The sequence below is a fragment of the Cotesia glomerata genome, linkage group LG5 (assembly GCF_020080835.1).
Source record: "Cotesia glomerata isolate CgM1 linkage group LG5, MPM_Cglom_v2.3, whole genome shotgun sequence".
Lineage (NCBI taxonomy): Eukaryota > Metazoa > Arthropoda > Insecta > Hymenoptera > Braconidae > Cotesia > Cotesia glomerata.
The window spans coordinates 1,050,620-1,072,750 of NC_058162.1; the positions used below are offsets into that span (position 1 = coordinate 1,050,620).

At 27.2% G+C, this 22,131-nt stretch overlaps 5 protein-coding genes across 8 annotated transcripts; 3 read left to right on the forward strand and 2 right to left on the reverse strand.

Moving 5' to 3' along the window:
- Positions 1 to 2,183: 2,183 nt before the first annotated feature.
- LOC123264595 (DNA topoisomerase 2) lies at positions 2,184 to 10,831 on the reverse strand. Of its 3 annotated transcripts, none has more exons than XM_044727928.1 (5): positions 10,666 to 10,831; positions 6,078 to 9,360; positions 5,076 to 5,084; positions 3,802 to 5,007; positions 2,184 to 3,029 (listed from the first exon to the last, which is right to left on the reverse strand). In XM_044727928.1, the coding sequence occupies exons 2-5, from the start codon at positions 9,336 to 9,338 to the stop codon at positions 2,916 to 2,918; spliced, it is 4,590 nt and encodes a 1,529-aa protein (XP_044583863.1). In that variant the 5' UTR covers positions 9,339 to 9,360; positions 10,666 to 10,831; the 3' UTR covers positions 2,184 to 2,915. The 3 variants fall into 3 exon arrangements, with proteins under 3 accessions (XP_044583863.1, XP_044583860.1, XP_044583861.1); XM_044727925.1 differs by lacking the exon at positions 10,666 to 10,831 and adding an exon at positions 10,339 to 10,469; XM_044727926.1 differs by lacking the exons at positions 5,076 to 5,084; positions 10,666 to 10,831 and adding an exon at positions 10,339 to 10,468.
- A 365-nt stretch (positions 10,832 to 11,196) lies between these two features.
- Positions 11,197 to 14,356, forward strand: LOC123265507 (probable ATP-dependent RNA helicase DDX47). Its single transcript, XM_044729302.1, has 5 exons — positions 11,197 to 11,421; positions 11,864 to 11,957; positions 12,220 to 13,012; positions 13,699 to 13,960; positions 14,194 to 14,356. Exons 1-5 carry the CDS (start codon positions 11,329 to 11,331, stop codon positions 14,338 to 14,340), a joined length of 1,389 nt encoding a protein of 462 aa, XP_044585237.1. The 5' UTR covers positions 11,197 to 11,328; the 3' UTR covers positions 14,341 to 14,356.
- Positions 14,357 to 14,598: 242 nt separating this feature from the next.
- Positions 14,599 to 16,869, forward strand: LOC123264695 (respirasome Complex Assembly Factor 1). The gene is made up of 4 exons (XM_044728123.1): positions 14,599 to 14,825; positions 14,900 to 15,003; positions 15,458 to 15,587; positions 16,646 to 16,869. The coding sequence occupies exons 1-4, from the start codon at positions 14,727 to 14,729 to the stop codon at positions 16,685 to 16,687; spliced, it is 375 nt and encodes a 124-aa protein (XP_044584058.1). The 5' UTR covers positions 14,599 to 14,726; the 3' UTR covers positions 16,688 to 16,869.
- On the reverse strand, positions 16,646 to 18,285 carry LOC123264694 (EKC/KEOPS complex subunit TP53RK). The gene is made up of 3 exons (XM_044728122.1): positions 18,167 to 18,285; positions 17,858 to 18,063; positions 16,646 to 17,509 (listed from the first exon to the last, which is right to left on the reverse strand). Exons 2-3 carry the CDS (start codon positions 18,045 to 18,047, stop codon positions 16,974 to 16,976), a joined length of 726 nt encoding a protein of 241 aa, XP_044584057.1. The 5' UTR covers positions 18,048 to 18,063; positions 18,167 to 18,285; the 3' UTR covers positions 16,646 to 16,973.
- A 176-nt stretch (positions 18,286 to 18,461) lies between these two features.
- Positions 18,462 to 21,447, forward strand: LOC123264693. Of its 2 annotated transcripts, none has more exons than XM_044728121.1 (3): positions 18,462 to 18,638; positions 18,723 to 18,880; positions 20,571 to 21,447. In XM_044728121.1, the coding sequence occupies exons 2-3, from the start codon at positions 18,730 to 18,732 to the stop codon at positions 21,332 to 21,334; spliced, it is 915 nt and encodes a 304-aa protein (XP_044584056.1). In that variant the 5' UTR covers positions 18,462 to 18,638; positions 18,723 to 18,729; the 3' UTR covers positions 21,335 to 21,447. The 2 variants fall into 2 exon arrangements, with proteins under 2 accessions (XP_044584056.1, XP_044584054.1); XM_044728119.1 differs by having other exon boundaries at positions 18,465 to 18,638; positions 20,568 to 21,447.
- The last annotated feature ends 684 nt before the right edge of the window (positions 21,448 to 22,131 follow it).

The following is a 22,131-nucleotide window of genomic DNA, read 5'->3' on the forward strand; positions in this document are numbered from 1 at the left end:
GGATACAATTTGAAGAAGTTAAACATGTGATAAGTCATTGTGAATTAAAATCAACAATTGTACAAGTGGATTTTTTTTTAATTAATTTTTCCTTTTGTTTTTTTACGAAAAAAGGATGAACTCTTAAATGCGCTAAAAAACTGCGTGTTTAATTTAGTGATACAAAATATTAATTAATTAATTATAGAAAAATGAAAAGATTATTATTATTATTTTTATTAATATTATTATTGCTAATTAATTGTTTTAAAATGAAAATGAAGCAGGTAAAAGTGCTCGATAAATTTGCGGGATAGAATGAAAGATTAAATCCTGAATTTTTTTTTACTTTCCTAAAAGTGTGAATGCGTATGTATGCTATGCAAGAAATTTTAGATATAATAAGTCGGAAAATTGTTATAACTAGCATGCGTGTACATATTTATACTAAATATACATATGTATAAATATACATATACATACACATATACTTGAGTAAATTCTACGTTTATATATAAATATATAAGAGCTTATATATTTATATATACACGCGGTGTAAAAACTACGATAACAGGCCCGACGATTTTTTTCTTTGTCTTTCGTAATGTTTGAAAAAAAAAAAAAAAAAAAAAAAAAAAATTATTCATTGTTAATCTTTGTTTGATAAACGAAAGAAAATTATAATTCCATGTATATATAATTATTTAGTATTTCTGTTTCATTATAAGATCATCTTAATCATCGCTAAAATTCAAGTGTTATTTAATTATTTGGCTGCAAATTTTTTTTTTCTACTTTAACTTTCTAGGATATAATTTTATGAAAATATTTAAAAAACATTTTTCTTAATTTTTCAATTAAGAATTTTTCTCTTTATTTTTCGTTTTATTTACTTTTTTTTTAATTTTTCTCCACACAGTACATTTTTATTTTTTTAATTAAATCTTAATATTTAATTAAGGTAAAAAATCCCATTAGTGGCGGGGACCCCATTCGTGACACTTTCTTTGATTTTGCTACTTAGACAATTAATGAAATCATTAATTTCAGTAATGAATATATTATTTCTAATCTTTAAGACCTTTAGATCAAAAAAATTTTTATTTTTTATTCCAAGTAGAACTTTTTTTTTATTGAAAGAAAAAGTGCCACTAATAGGGGTTAAAGGTGCCACTAATGGGGTCTTTTACCTTATAACTATTTAAAAAAATTATTTTATGTTAAATTAAACTTAATAGATACAAAAAAAAATTTTACGTGAGTGGAAAAAAAATTTATTGATTAAAATAAAGAGAAGATTAATTGAAAGCCAACAATAATAATATTATTATTAATTAGAGCCAAAATATTTAATATTACTAAAATATTGGTCCAAAAAAAAATTTTTGAAACAAAAGTAGAAAAATTAAAATTTAAAAAAATATCTTATGATTTTTTTATACGATCAATATTCTCAAAATAATTTCAAAATTAAGATTCATAATGATTATAATGAATTCAAATTTTTAATTCTTAAATTACGGCTTTCTTATTGGTGAAAAAAATTATAAGACCTTTTTTTTTTTATAAAATTTAATTTTGAATTTTTATTTCAATATTTTTTTTATACGACTAATATTTTCGTTGTAATACTTAAAATTTTAAATTATTATTATCATTCTGAAATTAGAGCTGAAATTCTGGCCCTTTTTATAATAATTAATTAATAAAAATGAGGAAGTTTTTTTTTCTAAGGAAAATATAAATATTGTACGGACCTGAATCAACACTAGTTTCTTTACTCAATTTGTTTTATATATGTACGTTATATAGATATAATAATTATGAAAATAGAAAACTAAGTTATTTATCAAGTGTCCTTGCTTTGTATTATAGTCGTGCCATTTTCGACATGCAGCTTTTTTAGAAGTAAATTAATTAACAATTTTTTTTTATTTTTTTTTTTTTTTACATCTATAAGTACTTCGTAATTGTAATTAAAAATAATCTTATTTAACGTACAAATTAAAAACATTAAATTGCTTCAATGAGATTAAAGATCTAGCTTTTTTAAGATCGGTTAATTTAAGAAAAATATAATTATTAAATGTTTGTTTTTAAGTAAGCTCAAGGCCTAAAGAGTGTCTACAAGATCTATTGATTGAACATCTTCATCTAGGAAAAAGTACTAATTAAATTTTGTGTTTAAATAATTAAAAAATTAATCTAATTTAATTTTTTTTATTAAGTCTAAATTTACAATCTTTCAAATATTCTTAACACAAGTCTTAAAAAAAAATATCAATATAAATATATCACTTTTTGTTGGTGACATTGCAGTCACTCCACATACAAACTAATACATTTTTTTTTATTTATAATATTGATAATACAGATTTGAGTATGAAAAATCCTCGGATTATTAACGGTTAGTATAATTAACTCTTAGATATATTTATTGATAAGTATAAATATTTTTTTCTAAACAAAAAGAACATTTATTAATATAAATTAAGTAAAATGGAATGAATTACAAATTAAAGTAAGTATGTTAGTTATTTTTCTAATGCATTAATTAATTTTTTTTTTTTTTTTTAATAATAGAGAATAAAAAGATTAATTTTAATTAAAATCTAAAACGTAAATCTAGTAAAATTGCATGTTGAATCTTATACTATAAATTGTTAATTGTGGAAAAAAAGCAAATATGGATTAATCTAAACGATTAAATGAAAAGTTTGATTATTTTCTGTACATATTGATAATTTTGTTTTTTTTTTTTTCAAGTTATTCGTGTTGAGATTTGAATATATATTATATGAAAAATTCATAATTTTTTATATTGAACTTAACTTCGTAATTGACAAATTGTTAAAAGAAAAAAAGTTAAAGGTTTTTTTAAAATTATCTTATATTATTTAATATAGTCTAATGTAATTAGTTTTTATACCCTATGTTTAATCAGAATCAGAGTCAGCATACGAAGCTACTTTGCGAGCTCGTCCGCTGGTTTTTCTCGGTGATGGTGAATCTTCTAATGAACTGTCTATTTTTTTTGCTTTTTTCTTTGACTGGAAAATAAAAAAATTATTTATTGTTGATAATTACAGAAAAAAATTGATAATCTATATTATTAAGGGAATAAGAAAAAATTTGTGTCCAGAATAGTCATATGACCTTGTATCTTGTGAACTATTGACAATTTTTAAGATATAAGCTCACCTTGACATTACTCTTATCGAGACCTTTCATTTGAGTACCCACATCAATTTTTCATATATTTCATATATATTATATATATGTATATATGATAAATATATCAAAAATGCATGTGGGTACTCAAATGAAAGCTCATGATGAGTGTAACATCAGGATGAGCTTATATCTTTAAAAATGTCAATAGTTAAAAAAGTACAATGCAATTTAACAAATATCTTGTGAACTATTGACATTTTAAAAAATGTAAGCTCATCCCGATGTTACACTTATCAAAATCTTTCATTTGAGTACCCACATCAATTTTTCATATATTTTATATATTTATATATATTATATAAATGTATATATGATAAATATATCAAAAATGCATGTGGGTACTCAAATGAAAGCTCTTGATGAGTAGTATAATATCAGGATGAGCTTATATCTTTAAAAACATCAATATTCAAGAAAATACAGTGCAATTTAACAATAGTCCTTATTTAATAAAAAAAATTTTATTTATTTATAGTTCACAAGTCATGGCAGTCACATAGTGAGTGCAAGGTTGCTAGTATATAAATAAAAATAAAAAAAAAAGAATTCACTATTGAAAATTACAAAAAAAAAATATTAATAACTTACCGGTGCAGCTTTGTTAGAGAACAGTTCATCAGAATCAGAGTCCGAAGTTTGGAATTTCTTAGCAATTCTCTTACCACCTTTCCCATTAGCATTTTCATTCTTCTTCTTAGCAGGAGCGCGCGATTTTTTAGCAACAGGTTCTGGCTTGGCCGGAGAATTATCTTCGGAAGTGCTAGGCGAACTCTTAACAGTATCTTTCCCAATTAAAGAATCAAAAAGCTCATCAGAGTTTTTCGGTGCCGGTTTAGCAGATGCTTTGAAGTGATCATCAGAGTCCTCATCATCACTATTCAAAACTGGATGTGAAGAAGTAGGTTTAGTTAATTTTTTCTCACTCTGAAATTCATTCTCAGAATCACTGGTAACAGACATGCTCTTAGCAGGTGGTTGCTGAGGAGCTGGAGCGGGTTTCTTCTTCTTGCTATCCTCATCTGAAGACAAGAGCACAGCATCGCTCTCAGACTCTTCGCTATCTAAATTGTACTTCTTCTGAGCTGCAGCAGCTCGCCTGGGTGTCCTGGGCTGAGCCGGCTGTGAAGGCGACACAGAATCAAAATCAACCTCCGATCCATCGTCTTCAGAGTCACTGCTGCCCTTAGACTTTCTCTTCTTATCTTTCTTCACAGGTTTGAACGGCAAAGTTGTTTGCTTGCCTCCTTTCTTTCCTCCCTTTTTATCAACTTTATCCAACGTTATTCCCGCACGTTCGTGTAAAGGCTTTGCATGTTCTTCAATCATAGCGTCAATTTCATCACCTTCATCTTGAGATTTAGCTTCTTTCTTTATTCTAGGCTGCTTTTTAATTCCATCTTTCTTATCTTTAGAAACTGCATCGGCTTTCTCGATACGTTTCTTCAACTCATTGTCTACAACTGGTTCTATTTTACGAATATTTTCAGCTTTGGGTATTTTAACAGGCTTCTTATTAAGCTTAGCAGATTTTCCATCTTCTTTAGCCTCTTTAGCTTCAACTTTATCCATTTCAGCCAATAGCGCATCAAGATCTTCTCTCCACAGACTTATCGGCGTCTTTCCTTGAAGTCTCTGGACTTCAGCGACTTTTTCATCCCTCTGCTTCAACAATTCATCCTTCTTTTCTCTCGTCAATGACCACATGGTCATACCCAGCAAGTAATCAAAATTCTCCTTTTCAAGAGCCGCTGCAGATGCTAATTCTTCATCGTCTTGCTCCTCAGCTATTTCTTCCTGTAAAAATATATTTTCGTTAATAAAATCATATTTTTCAAATTATTTATATTTTTTTTTTAACTTACTTGAGCTTCCTTTTATTTATAAGTGCATTAAACACACATTAAAGCTAATTAAATAACCGCAATATATATATATAAATAAATATATAAATATAAATATATATATAAAAATTGACATTTTTAAAGATATAAGCTCATCCCGATATTACACTCATGAAGATCTTTCATTTAAATACCCACATCAATTTTTCATATATTTATATATATGTATATATGAAAAATATATAAAAATGCATGTGGGTATTCAAATGAAAGCTCTTGATGAGTGTAACATTAAAATGAGCTTATATCTTTAAAAACGTCAATTGTTAAGACAGTACAGTGCAATTTAACATAATTAAGAAACGACTTTGTATCTTGTGAACTATTGACAATTTTAAAAATATAAGCTCATCCTGATGTTATACTCATCAAGACTTTTCATTTGAGTACCCACATCAATTTTCCATATATTTATATATATTTTATATATTATTTATATATGTATATATAAAAAATTGATGTGGGTACTCAAATGAAAGCTCTCGATTAGTGTAATGTCGAGGTGAGCTTATATCTTTAAAAATGTCAATTATTAAAAAAATACAATACAATTTAATATAATTAAGAAATGACTTTGTAACTTGTAAACTATTGACATTTTTAAAGATATAAGCTCACCTCGACATTACACTCATCGAGAGCTTTCATTTGAGTACCCACATCAATTTTTCATATATTTATATATATTATATATATGTATATATGACAAATATATCAAAAATGCATGTGGGTACTCAAACGAAAGCTCTTGATAAGTGTAACATCATGATGAGCTTATATCTTTATAAATGTCAATAGTTACGAAAGTACAGGGCAATTTACAAAATTCAGTATTTAATAAAGCAAAATTTTATTTATTTATAGTTCTCAAGTCATGGCAGTCACACAGTGACTGCAAGGTTGCCAGTATATATATTTATATTTATCAATATAAAAAGAAAAAAAAAATAAACATAAACTTACCAATACTTCATCCCGATTCTGTTGTAACTTCCAAGCCATAATCGGATCAGAATTATAATTCCTCCTCACAAGCTCCGCAATCATCTCCTTTTTCTTTTTATTCTCCACAATTAAATCCCCATCGCATTTCTCCAAAATAAATCTAGCCTGATTAGTCAACTTAGCCGCTTCAGCTTGCAACATAGCCATCAAATAATTCTTCCTCTTTTCATACATCTCAAGTCTCAATTTATAAAACTCCCTAAAAATCTGCATAACCGTATCATACTTCCTCAAGCATTGATTTTCGTCAAACGCACACATAGAAGTAATAGGCATAGTAGTCTGAAGTTTAAAAACCTTATGAAGTCCATCTCTCTCCAAGTCCACCAACTTATCTCTATTGATACTAATAACAAAATGGACTTCAGTATCAGTGTGATACTCTTTGTAATCAGTGATCAAAGCCGATGACTTTTCACTGCCATTCAACATAGGCTCCAGCACAGCCTCTTTGTAAGTCTGCGTCCAAGTCCCAATTGGCAGTTCAGTAATCTGAATTTTTTCCGGACCAATAACAGAAACTTCTCCAGAAATAACATACCGGAACTCTCCACAGGACTCAATAGTCCCTTTAAAATTCTTGTAAAAAGGCTTCATAGGCTTGGGCTCATTTCCGTCCATCATTCTAAATAAATTCTCAATTATCTCCCTAGGATTGTAATTGGGAATTTTAGTCATCCAGCCAGTGCCGATTCCATCAGCTCCATTTACAAGAACCATGGGTATCACGGGGACATAATTAACCGGTTCTATTTTTTTGTTGTCATCATACTCGTGCTTCAGCAGCGCATCATCATGCTTATGAAAAATAAATCTCGCTAACGGGCTGAGCATCGTAAAAATATAACGCGCGCTAGCGCAATCTTTCCCTCCGTTTAATCTAGTTCCAAATTGACCACGTGGCTGGAGTAAATTAATATTGTTAGAGCCGACAAAATTCTGCGCTAAATTAACAATAGTAGTCTGAAGCGAGACTTCTCCGTGATGATAAAGCGTCTTTTCAGCAACTGCTCCAGACAATTGCGCAACCTTGACTTCACTTTTATCATTCCTGATCAGACAAGTGTAAATTACTTTCCGTTGACCTGGCTTTAACCCATCAACCATGCTCGGTATCGAACGAACGTTGTCGTAATTACTGAAGAGTACAAGCTCGGTGTTGATAAAGTCCGTGAAAGAAACAGCTTTGGTGTCTTTCTGATACAGAAATTTTTCACCCAGGCCAATTTCATTCCGGCGTTTTGTCTCCTCCATAAAATTAGTCAGCCATTCTTTACGCTGGTCAACGCATTTTTTACTGAACGCCATGATAATATTTTCATCATCTTGATTCCCATCATAACGAAATTTAATTCGGTGCCTTGCCATGTCGCTGAAGTATTCCTTAGCTTCAGCAGATGTTGAAGTTCCCAAACCCTTGTAGTACTTAGGCTTCCACAAGTGAGAATTCGGAGTCTCTTTTTTCCACTCTTCATACTCAGGCAGTGAAAAAAATGAAATTTTCTGAGACCCTTTTTTAACTTTAACAATAGGCGTGATAAATTCCTCCACAAATCCCATCCTTAGCAAAGAAGGCCAATTATGATGGATAAAATTTATCAACAAACCCTTAATATGCGAGCCATCGTGATCCTGATCTGTCATAATCATAACTTTACCGTATCTCAGTGTCTTTAAATCATCCCTAGTCTCGTATTTTTTTTTATACTGAAGCCCCAGAATTTTAATGATATTATTAATCTCCGCATTTTCTAAAATTTGCTTGTGAGTAGCTTCCCGGACATTTAGCAATTTACCACGCAGTGGAAAGACTCCGTACTTGTCTCTGCCGATAATAGCAAGCCCGGAGATGACCATAGTCTTAGCGGAGTCTCCTTCAGTAAGAATCAAAGTACAGTCAAGGGATTTAACAGTACCAGCATCGTTAGCGTCTTCAAGCTTGGGGATTCCCTGGAGCTTTCTCTGCTTGGACTTGGGTCCAAGCTTCTGCAACTGAGTGTCAGCTTTGAATTTAGCCCAAGATAAAACGGACTCTACAATTCCTATCTTAGTAATTGCAGTGATAAATTTCTCTCCCAGCGCGCATTTAGAGCCGAAAGATTTCTGCTGGAGGGTCATGTGCTCTTTAGTCTGAGAATCGAATGTTGGATTGTTGATAAGACAATTTATAAACACCCACATGTGGTTTTTGATTTGGAAGGGTTTTATTGTGATTCCGCCCTTGTTTTTCTTCTTTAAAGTTTCAGTGAGGTTTTTAACTAGCGCGTCTGTGACATGGTCAACATGTCGCCCGCCTTTTGTGGTCGCAATACTATTAACAAAGGACATTTGTTGAAATCCCTTGTCCGAAAGAGTAACAGCGACTTCCCAGCGAGGTTCGCAATTTTCGTAAGCTACTTTTAAAGGATTGCCAGCATCGTCTTCTTTTCCTTTGATGTACAAGTCGATGTAATCCTTGAAATTTTTTACAGGTATTCGTGTGCCGTTTAAATAAACTTTGACCCTTCGAGCTGATGCAGCGACATCGTAAGCACGACGTGACATCAAAGCTACAATATCATTATCCAAAGCCTCCATTTTAAACTTCGTAAGATCTGGGGAGAAAGTTACTTTAGTAAAATCTTCCCCGAAGAATTCTTTTATTCTGGGCTCGCTAGCTTTGCTCATATTGTTGCCCCAAGTTTGCTTGAGGGATTTTTTGTACTCTCTAGAGGCAGTTTCGACGGTGAAGCGATGACTGAATATGTTACAAAGCTTAGCTCCGTACCCGTTTCGACCACCAGTAACTTTCTCTTCTGCATCGTCGTAGTTTGATGAAGTTAAGAGATGCCCGAAGATCATTGTGGGCACGTACATGTTCTCTTCTTTGTGGATTACGACCGGGATTCCCTTTCCGTTGTTCCAGACAGATATTGTGTTGTTCTCGGCGTCGATGTCTATTTTTATGGAATCCATTTTGGGGTCGCGTTGCTTGTTGTCAGCGGCGTTGACTAGGATTTCATCGAAGATTTTGTATAATCCCGGGACGTATTTTATCTCTTTTTGAACCATCATTTCTTTCTCTTTGTCGAAGACCCACATGAGCTCGTGCACTGGCTCGACAGAGCCGATATATGTGTCAGGACGGAGCAAGATGTGTTCCAACTGGGACTTCTTCTGGTAAATACCTTCGATGGTTTTCTTTTTAGCGGCATCGCCGCTTCCATTTTCTTTGCTCATTGTTGAGATTTTTCTTGTAATTCTGCAAATTTTAGTAAATTAAGTTTTTAATTGTTTTATTAAGAAACTAAAAATATTATATGAAAATTAATTTAGCAGATATTTAATAATTTTTAGAACTTTTGTTAACAAAAAAAATAAGAAAAATAATTGATATTTAGAAATTTAAAAAAATTAAAAATGCAATTTTTTTGAAATAATTTTTTAGAATTTATTTAATTGTTAAATAAAATTAAAAATTTGTCGATAGCTAACTTTGATGTCATAAATATTATTAAAATTAGCAGATTATTTTTGGTTTTTTTAAACCAATAAAAATTATAATTAAAAAAATATTTTTCAAAAATTAAATTTAGAATTTTTAAAATTTTCTACAAGTTAAATTTTTTTCTTTTAATTTTTTTCAATAAAAAATTCTAAAATCTTTTTTTTTCACGTGGTTTAATGAATAATTTCTATCTATTCAATTAATTTTTTAATTATTTTATCACAAACTAAAAATATGATTAAATTTAGCAATTTTTGATTTTTTAAGCCAATAAAAATTATAATTAAAAAGATATTTTTATAAAAATTGAACTTGGAATTTTTTTAATTTTTAACAAATCAAATTTTTTCTTTTAATTTTTTTTTTTCACGTCTATTGAGTAATTTTTACCTAATTAATTAATTTTAATAAATAAAAAAAATTATTTAAATGACATTAGTGAATTATTAATTAATAAATCGAATTGTTATTTTTTCAATTACGCCAATCTATTTATATTACTTGAATCAAAATAAATTATTCAACAAATATATATATATATATATATATATATATATATATATATATATCATACATTTTTATATAACAATATTTACGATCGTTAATTCATTATTGAGTTTATAAATTATTTAACTTGGTAAATATTATCAAAAAAAAGTAAAAAAATAAATTTCACAGTAATAAACTATTTTTAAAACATCAATAATTATTTTTTTCTATACATATATATACCTAAATACAATTTGAATCGCTCGGGGTGACAAAATGGTCATCAGTTTGGTTATAAGAACGCCAATTTAATTTACCACTACTTTGCTAATAAATGTCATTTTTATTTTCTACTAAATAGTCAAGTTTGTAAATAATCTAAGAATAATTAATTAAAAAAAAATAATAAATTGAAATTGTTAATGGGAAACTAAAATAAATTCTTTGTAACGTTTTCGCGGCAAAACATATCGTTGGCGTCCTTAATGGAAATAAAGCTAGATAACAAATGAACTCACCAAGTTTACTTTAAAAAAAAAGTTAAACTGTAGGTTAGATGTAAATTATTACCTTTTTAATATTAATAGTCACGTACAAGTATTATGAGTTTGCACAATCACTTATTTTGATGTAAGTAACATCTTTGATGAGCAAAAAAATTAATTTTTATTAAAGTACTCTGCTCAGCGTTCTATGTTGAGTATACGGAGGTATAAATTTACTTTTTTTTTATTTTCACAATGAGGCTGTGAAGCCAGCAGGATGGCGGCAATCATCAATGTTTTGGCGCTATATATGATACTGAAGTTAGCTGACTGTCAATTATTTTTTTATTTGTTAAAACAAATGACTTTTATTAAAAAAAAAAATTTACAAATTTTCATTAATTAATTTTTTAAACTTTATTTTCTTTATAATAATTTTATTATTATTAAATTATTAAATTATAAATAAATTTATAATGTCTGTCAACTTCAGTCATCACTGGTTCATTTCCAAACAAATTAGTTATTTTATTTGACCACAGAGGGCGCTTAAAAGCTTTCATATAATCCCGCCTTAAAGTGGCGCTTCAGTCTGCTTTTATGAAAATCATTTTAGCGGTTTTAAGTCAAGAGGCAACACATGTTGCGTGTTTTTGTCATTTGAGGTTATAAATACATGTGATTTTTGACAAGTTAAAACAGATTTTAATTTTTAAAAAAGAATATTGTTTGTATTAATTTATAAAAAATGGCTGAGCACTCTGAAGAAGAATCCACTGAAAATATTAATGCAGTAGAAACTGCTGTAATTGAAGAAAAACCGGTTACTTGGAAAGATTTGGTAAGAGTACATTTAATTATTATGATACTAAAATTAGCCAACTTTTTATAAAAGTATTAATTATTAAAAAGTATTATTTATTAAATGAAAATTAATTTAGCCAATATCTAATAATTTTTCTAATAAAAAAATGAGAAAAAAAAATGGACATTTAGAAATTTTAATAAATTAAAAATCATTTTTCAGAACAAATTTTTTTGTTAAATAAAATTAAAAAATGGTTAAGTGACAGCTAACTTTAATATCATTGTTTATTAAAATAATAATTATTATTATTTATTATTTTTTTAATAATTAAATACACCTAAAAAAATTAGACGTATAATTTTTAAAGTTTTTTTTCAATAACATAAATTATAAAAATTTTCAGATGTGGGCTAATTTAATTTTCATACATTATTTTTTATAAATCATAAATTAATAAATTACTTTTTATTTTTAGGGCCTTGTTGACTCACTTGTTAAAGCATGTGAAGAATTAAAATGGCCTGCACCAACAAAAATTCAACGGGAAGCCATTCCTCTATCTTTAGAAGGTAAATTTAATTATAATTAATTATTTAACTATTTAACAAATTATACTATAATTAATAAGCTTCTAAGTATCAATTTTCTTAAATTTTTATTACAAATAAATTATTTAAAAAATTCCACACTTAAAAATATTCAAAAATTTTAAGTGTAAATTTTTTTTAGTTGATTTTTAACAAGAATAAAAAATTTTATTTATATTAAAATAATAAAAAATTTACCAATTTTATCCTAACATTTGACTAAAAAAATTTAATTAATTTTTAGGAAAAGATATAATCGGTTTAGCAGAGACAGGATCAGGAAAAACAGCAGCGTTTGCACTTCCTATACTCCAAGGCTTGTTAGAGAACCCCCAGCGGTATTATGCACTAGTTCTAACTCCAACCCGCGAGCTAGCGGTCCAGATTTCAGAACAGTTCCAAGCTCTAGGTTCTGGGATCGGAGTGTCAACAGCAGTAATCGTCGGAGGTATGGAAATGATGGCTCAGGCTCTGATGCTGATGAAAAAGCCCCACGTAATAATCGCAACACCCGGAAGATTGCTCGACCACATAAAAAACACGAAAGGCTTCAACTTGCGTTCTCTGAAGTACCTCGTGATGGACGAGGCTGACCGAATACTTAACCAAGATTTCGAGAAAGAGCTTGATGAGATTCTCCGGGTGATTCCGCGAGAAAGGCGCACGCTTTTGTTCTCAGCTACGATGACTAAGAAAGTAAACAAGCTCCAGCGTGCTTCTCTGAGGAATCCAGCCAGAGTTGAAGTCTCTGAAAAGTACCAAACAGTAAAGACACTTGACCAATATTATCTCTTTATTCCTGCTAAGTTCAAAGACGTTTACCTCGTTCACATTTTGAACGAACTTGCTGGCAATAGTTTCATGATTTTTTGCGCGACATGCAATAATGCTGAGCGGACTGTATTATTACTCCGTACTTTGGGAATGTTGGCGATTCCGCTTCATGGTCAGATGTCTCAGCATAAACGAATAGCGGCTTTGACTAAGTTCCAAGCTAAAAATCGATCAATTCTTGTGTCTACTGATGTTGCTAGCAGGTAATTTATATTAGTAAGAGAATAAGCAAAACTTTGTAGCCAATGTATCTTTAGATACATAATTAAGAAATGATCTTGTATCTTGTGAACTATTGATATTTTTTAAGATATAAGCTCATCCCGATGTTACACTCATCAAGACCGTTCATTTGAGTACCCATATCATTTTTTCATATATATATATATATATATGTATATATGAAAAATATATCAAAAATGCATATGGGTACTCAAATGAAAGCTCTTGATGAGTGTAACATCAGGATGAGCTTATATCTTTAAAAACGCCAATAGTTAAGAAAATACAGTGCAATTTAACATAATTAAGAAACGATCTTTTATCTTGTGAACTATTAATATTTTTAAAGATATAAGCTCATCCCGATGTTATACTCATTAAGACCTTTCATTTAAGTATCCACATCAATTTTTCATATATTTATTTATATTATATAGATATGTATTTATGAAAAATATATGAAAATGCATGTGGGTACTCAAATGAAAGTTCTTGATGAGTGTAACATCAGGATGAGCTTATATCTTTAAAAACGCCAATAATTAAAAAAATACAGTGCAATTTAACAAAAGTCATTATTTAATAAAGTAAAATTTTATTTATTTATAGTTCACAAGTCACGGCATTTTATCGTTTTTTATAACAATATTTATTTTGATTTTTTCAGAGGTCTTGATATTCCTCACGTAGATGTTGTAATTAATTTCGATATACCGACTCACAGCAAAGATTACATTCATCGTGTTGGTAGAACAGCTCGTGCTGGTAGATCTGGGCGATCTATTACTTTCGTTACTCAGTATGATGTTGAGTTGTATCAAAGAATTGAAGAACTTATTGGAAAAAAACTTCCTGAGTATAAGGCTGAACAAAATGAAGTTATGGTGCTTCAGGAACGTGTTGCTGAAGCTGAGAGACAAGTTAAAAAGGTTGGGATTTATTTTTTTATTCAAAATTTATTATACTATTTTTTTTTATTTCTATTACAAATCAATTATAGAAAAAAAATATTTTTTTTTAATTTGTACTTGTAACTGTTTTTGATTTTTAGATTTGGAATTTTTTATTAAAATTTTATCTAAAAAATTAACAGGTGTCTGTTAATTTTAGTATCATAAAAATTTTATAGACATTAAATAATAATAAAAACAATTTTTTCCAGGAATTGAGAGAAAGAGAAATTAATAGATCTGGCAAACGGAAAAAACATTCTGCTGAAGATGGTGATGATGATGATACCGAACAATCGGTAGGTGTTCGTAATCGATTCAAAGGAAAAAAGCATAATAACAAACGTAGAAAGATGTAAATTTAATTAGATTTTTGAAAATTTATATAAATGTTTATATTTTTAATAATAAATATGATTTTTGGGAAATCATATTAAATATAAGATTAATTTGTATTTACATAAAAAAAATAAATGATCGTAAAGTTTAATTTTTTTTTAATTATTAAATTAGAACTAAAAAATATTTTTTAGTAATTTTGTGATATATATGTTCTGTTTAAAAAAAAAAATAATTTTATAGATCGCAGCACTTGTCAAGAAAGTGCCATGTGTACACGGCAAATAAAGAATCATGACATGTAATAATATGTTTGTATAACTATAAGACTAATTCGGGTACGAAACAAGTAGTCGTACACGTAAATTAACTCTAGGTTAATAGAAATAAATAAATTTAAATAAAAATGTCACCTTCAAAGTCTGATAAAAGTTCAAATGGAACCAAGTGTGTTTCTAGTATATGGAGCCGCGCAATAACCGCTAATTCGGAGTGGCCTGACAAGGTAAACGTAACCTCTTGTGAGATTACTAAAAATAATAATTATTTTATTTATTTAATTAGATGAATTAATTACAGGATGAATTTTTGGATGTTATTTACTGGAGCCGTCAAGTTATTGGAATTATTTTAGGAATTGTGTGGGGTCTTATTCCTCTTAAAGGTTTTGTAGCACTAGCACTGTAAGTATGAGTTTCATTCATAATAAAAATTAAAAATTTTTTTTTAATTTATTGAATTAGAACAAAAAAATATTTTTTTTTTAATTTCACTTAAACTTTTTCATATTTTTTACAAATAAAATTTCTATAATTATCAATAAATAATTGCAAATATCTTATTTATTTATTCTTAAGTTCCTTACTCTCATTTTTTTGTGATTATATTTTATTTTATAATAAAAAATGTGAAAGTTATTTAAAATTATTTAATATGAAAACAAAGTTAGCAGATGTTAAATAATTTTTAGAATTTTTTTTAACAAGTAAATTATGGCAAAAAAAATAAAAATAAAAATTGACATGTAGAAATTTAAATAAATGAAAAATGCAATTTTTTTAAAATTATTTTTTAGAACAAATTTGTTTGTTAAAAAAAAATTAAAAAATTCTTTAATATAATTTATTTTATTCAAAGGTTCGCTTTTTTCAATGCGGGTTCTACGTACGTGTATATGAGTAGTTATCAGCAAATAGACGAAGAAGAATTCGGAGGAGTTTGGGAGTTAACTAAGGAAGGTTTTATGACTTCTTTTGCTGGATTTTTAGTAAGTTATTAAATTTAATTAAACATACATACAATAAAATGACACTGAAGTTAACAGACATCTATCAATCTTTTTAATTTTTATAATAATTAAATTATTGTGAAGAAATTTTAATAAAAAAATTTCATATTTAAAAATTAAGGTAGTTAGGCCCAAAAAGCAAAAATTCAAGAAATCTCCCAAACTCCGTATAAAAGTAGTTAAATACATAATACACGCGCTGTTAAAATTTAGAGACGATTTACCACGTCTAACCGAAGATAATTGCAATTGAAAATGACATTTTTACACAGGCGGTATGGGAAAAGAGAGAGAAAACGGCGAGTTTTATTATTTTTGTATTGAAAAAATTTTAAGAATTTCACGAAAAACTAACATTACTTAGATTAATACATGTATAATTACCCTACAAAATTCTGGAATTCCCTATCACATAGTTTTTGAGAAATCATTGATAAACTTAATAACAATTTGACTGCAAATAGTCTACTTAATTTATAGTTTAAACTGATATATATATATATATACAAAATTCGTTACTCTAAAAAATAAGTGTTTTACATATTATCTTAGCATATTTTTATATCATTTTTATACATACTCTTATAGAATTTTCTGTCTTTATCATTATATTTCATATTTATGTTATCACTTATTAGCTAAAATTCAGAATATTGATATTGATATTTATATTGACTGTGTTTATAGTTTTACAAGTACTTATGTTACTCTATGTATGAATTTTGCCATTTGGCTTTCGCCTTGGCATTTAAATTAAATAAATAAATAAATAAAATAAATAAATAAAAACTAGTAAAGTAAACAAATAAAGTCATGCGTGGAAGTAAGTGAGCAATAGCCCGTAAGAGAGGCAACACTAGCGCGTGACGAAGACAGCAGTAGCATAAACTATAAGTTGGGAAAGAACTACCTTAATTTTCAAAAGTAATTTTTTATTAAAGACAAAATTCTGTCTGTTAATTTAAGTATCATAAAATAGATTTTATCAACAAAAAAAAAACCTATTTATTAATTGAATTTTTTTATTTTTCCAAAAGGTCACCTGGATAATAATTTACTCCGGTTTGCATTTTGACTGAAGAAACTCCCACACCAATCAAGAATCAATTATCAAATTGAGTATTGATTAATAATGATGCTCAGTTACTCATTAATTAATTAAATTCAGTGTAAATAATTTATTGAATCAACGTAAATGTGCCTACTGACTACTGTAATATATTAATTCACATTTGACAGTTGAATTTCTCAGAAAATCAATCATCTTTTTTTTTTTATTAGAAATATTTCATAATATATATATACATATATAAGCAATGAACAATTAATTTGAATTTTATTAAATCGTTGTAATTTATTTGACCATTAACCAATCATGAGACGCTTTCTTCCACGCGCTCTCACCTGCTGGTATTTCGATACAATTTCTCGTCGCTGCTTTTTATCCGTAATACCAGATTGATAATTACTAATAATACTGGCAAACAAAGTAGGTACTTGAGAGTGAGAGCTGAGCAATGATCGCTCGAGTACGTAAAGATCAACCGCTTTGTCTTCGGCTGTAGAATCAACTCGTGCGAGTCCGAAATCAATAGCTATTAGTTCTTGGTGAAGATTTTTGTCATCTTCACTGCTAGTACCAGAGGTAGTTAGATTATTAAATATACTATTTTTTACAAGTATATTTGAAGTCGTCAAATCACCGTGAATAATATTTTTAGAATGTAGTTTTGCTAGCAGCAATCCTAGAGCTTTACCTATTTTTTCTATCCAAATTTTTTCGTCTCCTGCCTCGATCATTTTTTCTATACAAATTTTTAGCGTTACAGCGTTTTCTATGAACTCCATATAAATACTGCGCCTGGTTAAATCAACCAGATAAATTGTTGGAGTTGTTACACCTAAAATATGTAATAAATTTTTATATTAAATTGACAGTTCTTCAAGTTTAAAAAAAAAGAAAGTTTTTTCTGAAAAATTATGTTTAAAAAATTGCATTTTTTATTTTTTTAATTTCTACATGTTAATTTTTTTTTGCCATAATTTATTTGTTATTAAAATTTAATAAACATCTGTTAAATTTAAATAAATAGAATTATTTTAAAAAGAAAAAAAAATGACAAATTAATTCCAAAAAATAATTAAAAAAAAATTGCATTTTTTATTTTTTTAATTCCTACATGTCATTTTTTTCTGTCAAAAACATCTGATAAATTTTTTTACTATAAGAACTAAAAAAAATAAATTACCAGCAGTTTTTGCACGAACGATAGCCCGCACTTCACTTTTAATCCTATCTTTAGTCAAAGTTTCATCAAGATCCGGATGTCTGTAATTTTTCTTAAATCGCTCCTTTTTCAATGTAAGCCTTCCTAAGTAATTACCTTTATATAACCTAGCTTCAGCTCCCTGACAAATAAGTTCAAAATCTTCAGTCATTATTTCGCAAAATTATCTAAAAAAAATTTTTTTAAATATAAATATGTAACTTTCTTATTGATGTTTATGTTATTGAAATGTAAGGTTATGTTTTTGCCGCATGTAAGTCTTTTTCTTACCGCATCAGTCGCTGGCGCTAGTTGCTTCTCGAGTTTTTCGGGAAATGGAGGAAAAACTTAAATAGAAAGTGACACTGACAGATTCTTAAAAATTTGATTATAATTTAATAACAATTAAATTATTATTAAAAAATATTCAATAGAAATATTTCACATGTAAAAATAAAAAGAAAAACAATCAGAGGAAATTAAAAAAAATATTTTTATTATTGTTATTGATTATTGATTTGTTATAAAAATTTAAAAAATTGACAGGTGTCAGCTGATTTAAGTATTGTAACAGAAAGACAGTGATCCAAACTATAATATTAAATATTCTACATTAAATAAAATATAAATATTATGCACATAGTTCAAATGATAGAGCGAAATGCCCAATTGGATCTTTACTAAATGTCATGCGCGCTAATCGCTCGTTTTCAGCGTCCAGCTAGCAGCTAGTACTCGCTCGTTCGCTTAAATTTCACAAAATGTAAGCTTAATTAATTTTAGAATACATGTTTTCATCAAAATATTTACTAATAATAATAATATTTATTTATTTTATCACAACAAGCTGAATAATGATGGATCAATACAAAATAGACACAAATCAGCTGATATCTGAAATTCACAAGCGACCAGCTCTTTGGAATAATAAAGATGTACTTTATCACAATCGGGATTCAACAAATTCCATGTGGACGGAGTTATCATCAATGTTTAAATGTCCAAGTATGTTTATGATACTGAAGTTAATTGACAGCTATCAATTTTTTAAATTGTCATAACAAATCAATTGCACTACTAAAAATCCTTCTAAAAATTTTGACGGAATTTTTTAATTAAATTTTTTTTCATAATAATTCAATTGCTTTTATTTTTTTTTTATTTTTTTTTTTTTTATCCAATTGATAAAAACAATGATACTAAATATTCATAAGAGTCATTGATAAATAATTATAGAATAAATTTATAATTTTTATTGATACTTTTTAATGTCTGGATATGGTTTGTATTTTTAATGACTAATTTCCATTTTATGTTTATGATATATTGCCATTATTGTTTGAAGAAATGAAATTACAGAATAAAAATATGTAGAAGAAAGAAATATACCTTGTTCATATGTATCTGGATGATGCGGATCTCGAATCGCTTTCTCAAGCTATTATCATTCGCGCGCACGCATGAACATGCTGCCAAACGTTCTATTCTATAAATATATATCTATATATTTTTAAACGTTGCTTTCAAAAATATCTTAAATATTTACTTTTTATTTTTTTATTTGCTTTTATTTTGTGTTTTACAAGCTTGTAAAGTATTTTAAGGACTTGAAATAATTTTTTTTTTAAACGACACAAATGAAAATAATTTTTCGGTTGTCTAATATTGGCAAGTGTATTTAATTTCTTAATTACTTAAAAAAAATTATAAAAACTATAACAATGTAATGAATATTATCTCGGTATTTAATATATTTCAATTAAATTAATTCTTAATATAAAAGAATTCACATTGTATTATAGATAATAGAACAATAAGGATTGTAACACCATTCATAACTTTAATTAACAATGTCTTAATAATAATTAATTATAGTAATTGTTTACTTTCACAATCACTTGTAAAAAATTTTTTAGCCGTAAAAAACTTGAAAATTATTTTTCATTTGTGTAATTATTAAATTTTCTAAAAGTCACCGTGTAATTTTTACAATAATTAAGTTAATAGTTTTTTTGCCATAATTTATTTATTACAAAAATTTTAAAACTCTTAAATATCTGCTAAATTAATTTTCATACTACATTAAGTAAGCAGTCATTTCATAATTTTTTTATTTTATTTAACAGAAAAATTTCTTCCAAAAACTAATTTTTAAAAAATTGCATTTTACAATTTTTACATGTCAATTTTTTTTAAATATTTTTTTTGCACTAATTTATTTCTTAAAAAAATTCTAAAAATTATTAAATATCTGCTACTTTAATTTTCATAAATTTTTTTACAAGTATTTCTTCTAATTAGAAATTACCAACAGAAATTACAACCTCATTGTAACTTCAAATCTTCAAAAATAAAACATATGAATTTTTTATTAATAAAGAATCAAATTTTTGACAATTATTATGTTTGCAACCTCTTACTATTTGAATATTGTATAAACTATTATTTCTCTGTATAAATTTATATTAACTTTGCATAATATCGTTTAGATTATCTACCGTTATGTATTACGTTATTTTTCACTCTTTTTGCTGAACATAGAATTATTTCTTTCATGTTCTAAATATACATTATAATATTTATATGATTGAATGAATCTGTTACATTTTTTGTACTTACCATTAGGCTTAATGCCTTGGCATATAAATAAAATAAATAATAATAATGCAATTAAATTTTTATTTTTTTTTAGAAGCTGTTTTAAAATCAAAATGGAAAGGTTTGCGAGATACTTTTCGAGGAGAGTTAAAAAAAGAGCAGACACCATGCAAAAGTAAATATTCGACTAGAAATCGTGCAATGTGGACCCACTACAAAAATTTACTATTTCTAAAAGACCAAATGTTACCAAGACCGCCAATTTGGGAGCGTGAAGATAATAAAAATAACAACTACGTCAAGAGTAAAACCTACTGTAATAATAATAATCACAAGCAACTGAAAAAGCTGTTTAATATTGTTATCGAGCGTAAAAATTTATCATCGGTGAACGGCCAAAGTGTAAACAAGGAAGAACTCGCTGAAGATATTGTTAAAAAGCCAATAAAAATAAATTTAACAACGCCTGATAATGAGCCATCAAGTAGAACAATGCATCCAGTTATTGCCACTCCAGATAACGAATATGTTGAGTCAATTGTTAAAAAAGAGCCGATTGACATCGTGGATAATGGGGAGTATAGAAATAATATTGCTGACAATTACAACAATGAAGAAGAAAGAGAAACAAGTGGAAAAGAAGAAATATTTGAGACCGTATTGCCGGAACAAGTGTTTCCAAGTTTTGCTGAGGCTTCAATGGCCGATCAAAATCGTCAGGATGATAATTACCACTTTTTAATGAGTCTTTTGCCTCATATCAAAACATTGCCAGCTGAGCGGCGAATGTTACTACGAATCCAGATGCAAGAACTTGTTTACAAGGAAGTCTACAAGAAGAATATAAACACAGATTGTTAATTTCTGTATAATATACACAATAGAATACTTGTAAATAATATTATCTAAGTTTTCGTAGAAGTTTTTATCAACAGATGCATATATTATATAAAAATTCTTTTGTTCTTCAAAAAGCTACATCTTGAATTTTACTTTTATTTTATGGTACTAAAATTAGCCGCTCAACAATTTTTTATTTTTTTTTATTAATTAAATTAGAATTAAAAAAATTGCATGACATTCAAGCAGTCACTTGATCATTTTTTAATTTTTTTTAACAAATAAATTTATTCCTAAAAACTATTTTAAAAAAATTGCAATTTTTATGTTTTTCTCAATTTTTTGCCATAATTTGTTAAAAAAAATTCTAAAACATTAAAATTAGCACTTGATCATTTTTTAATTTTTTTTAATAAAAAAAATTTATTCCCAAAATTTATTTAAAAAAAATTGCATTTTTAATTTTTTTTTATAATAATAAAGTAGCCGACATTTTTGATTTTTTTATTTTGCTTAATTTATTAAATTATAACTAAAAATATTTTTTAAAAATTGCATTTATAGTTTTTGAAGTTTTTAACAAATGAAAAAAATTTTTTTTTATTTTTTTCTAATGATTCTTAAATAAAAAAAATCATAAAATTTTTTAGATGTCGGCTAATTTTATTTTCATTTTTTTTTGCCATAATTTATTAAAAAAATTCTAAAAATTATTAAAAATTCAATAAATTAATTTTTATAAAATTGCGTCCATTTTTAAAAATTTTCAACATGTAAAATTTTAAAAAAATAATTTTTCAATAAAATAAATTATTAAA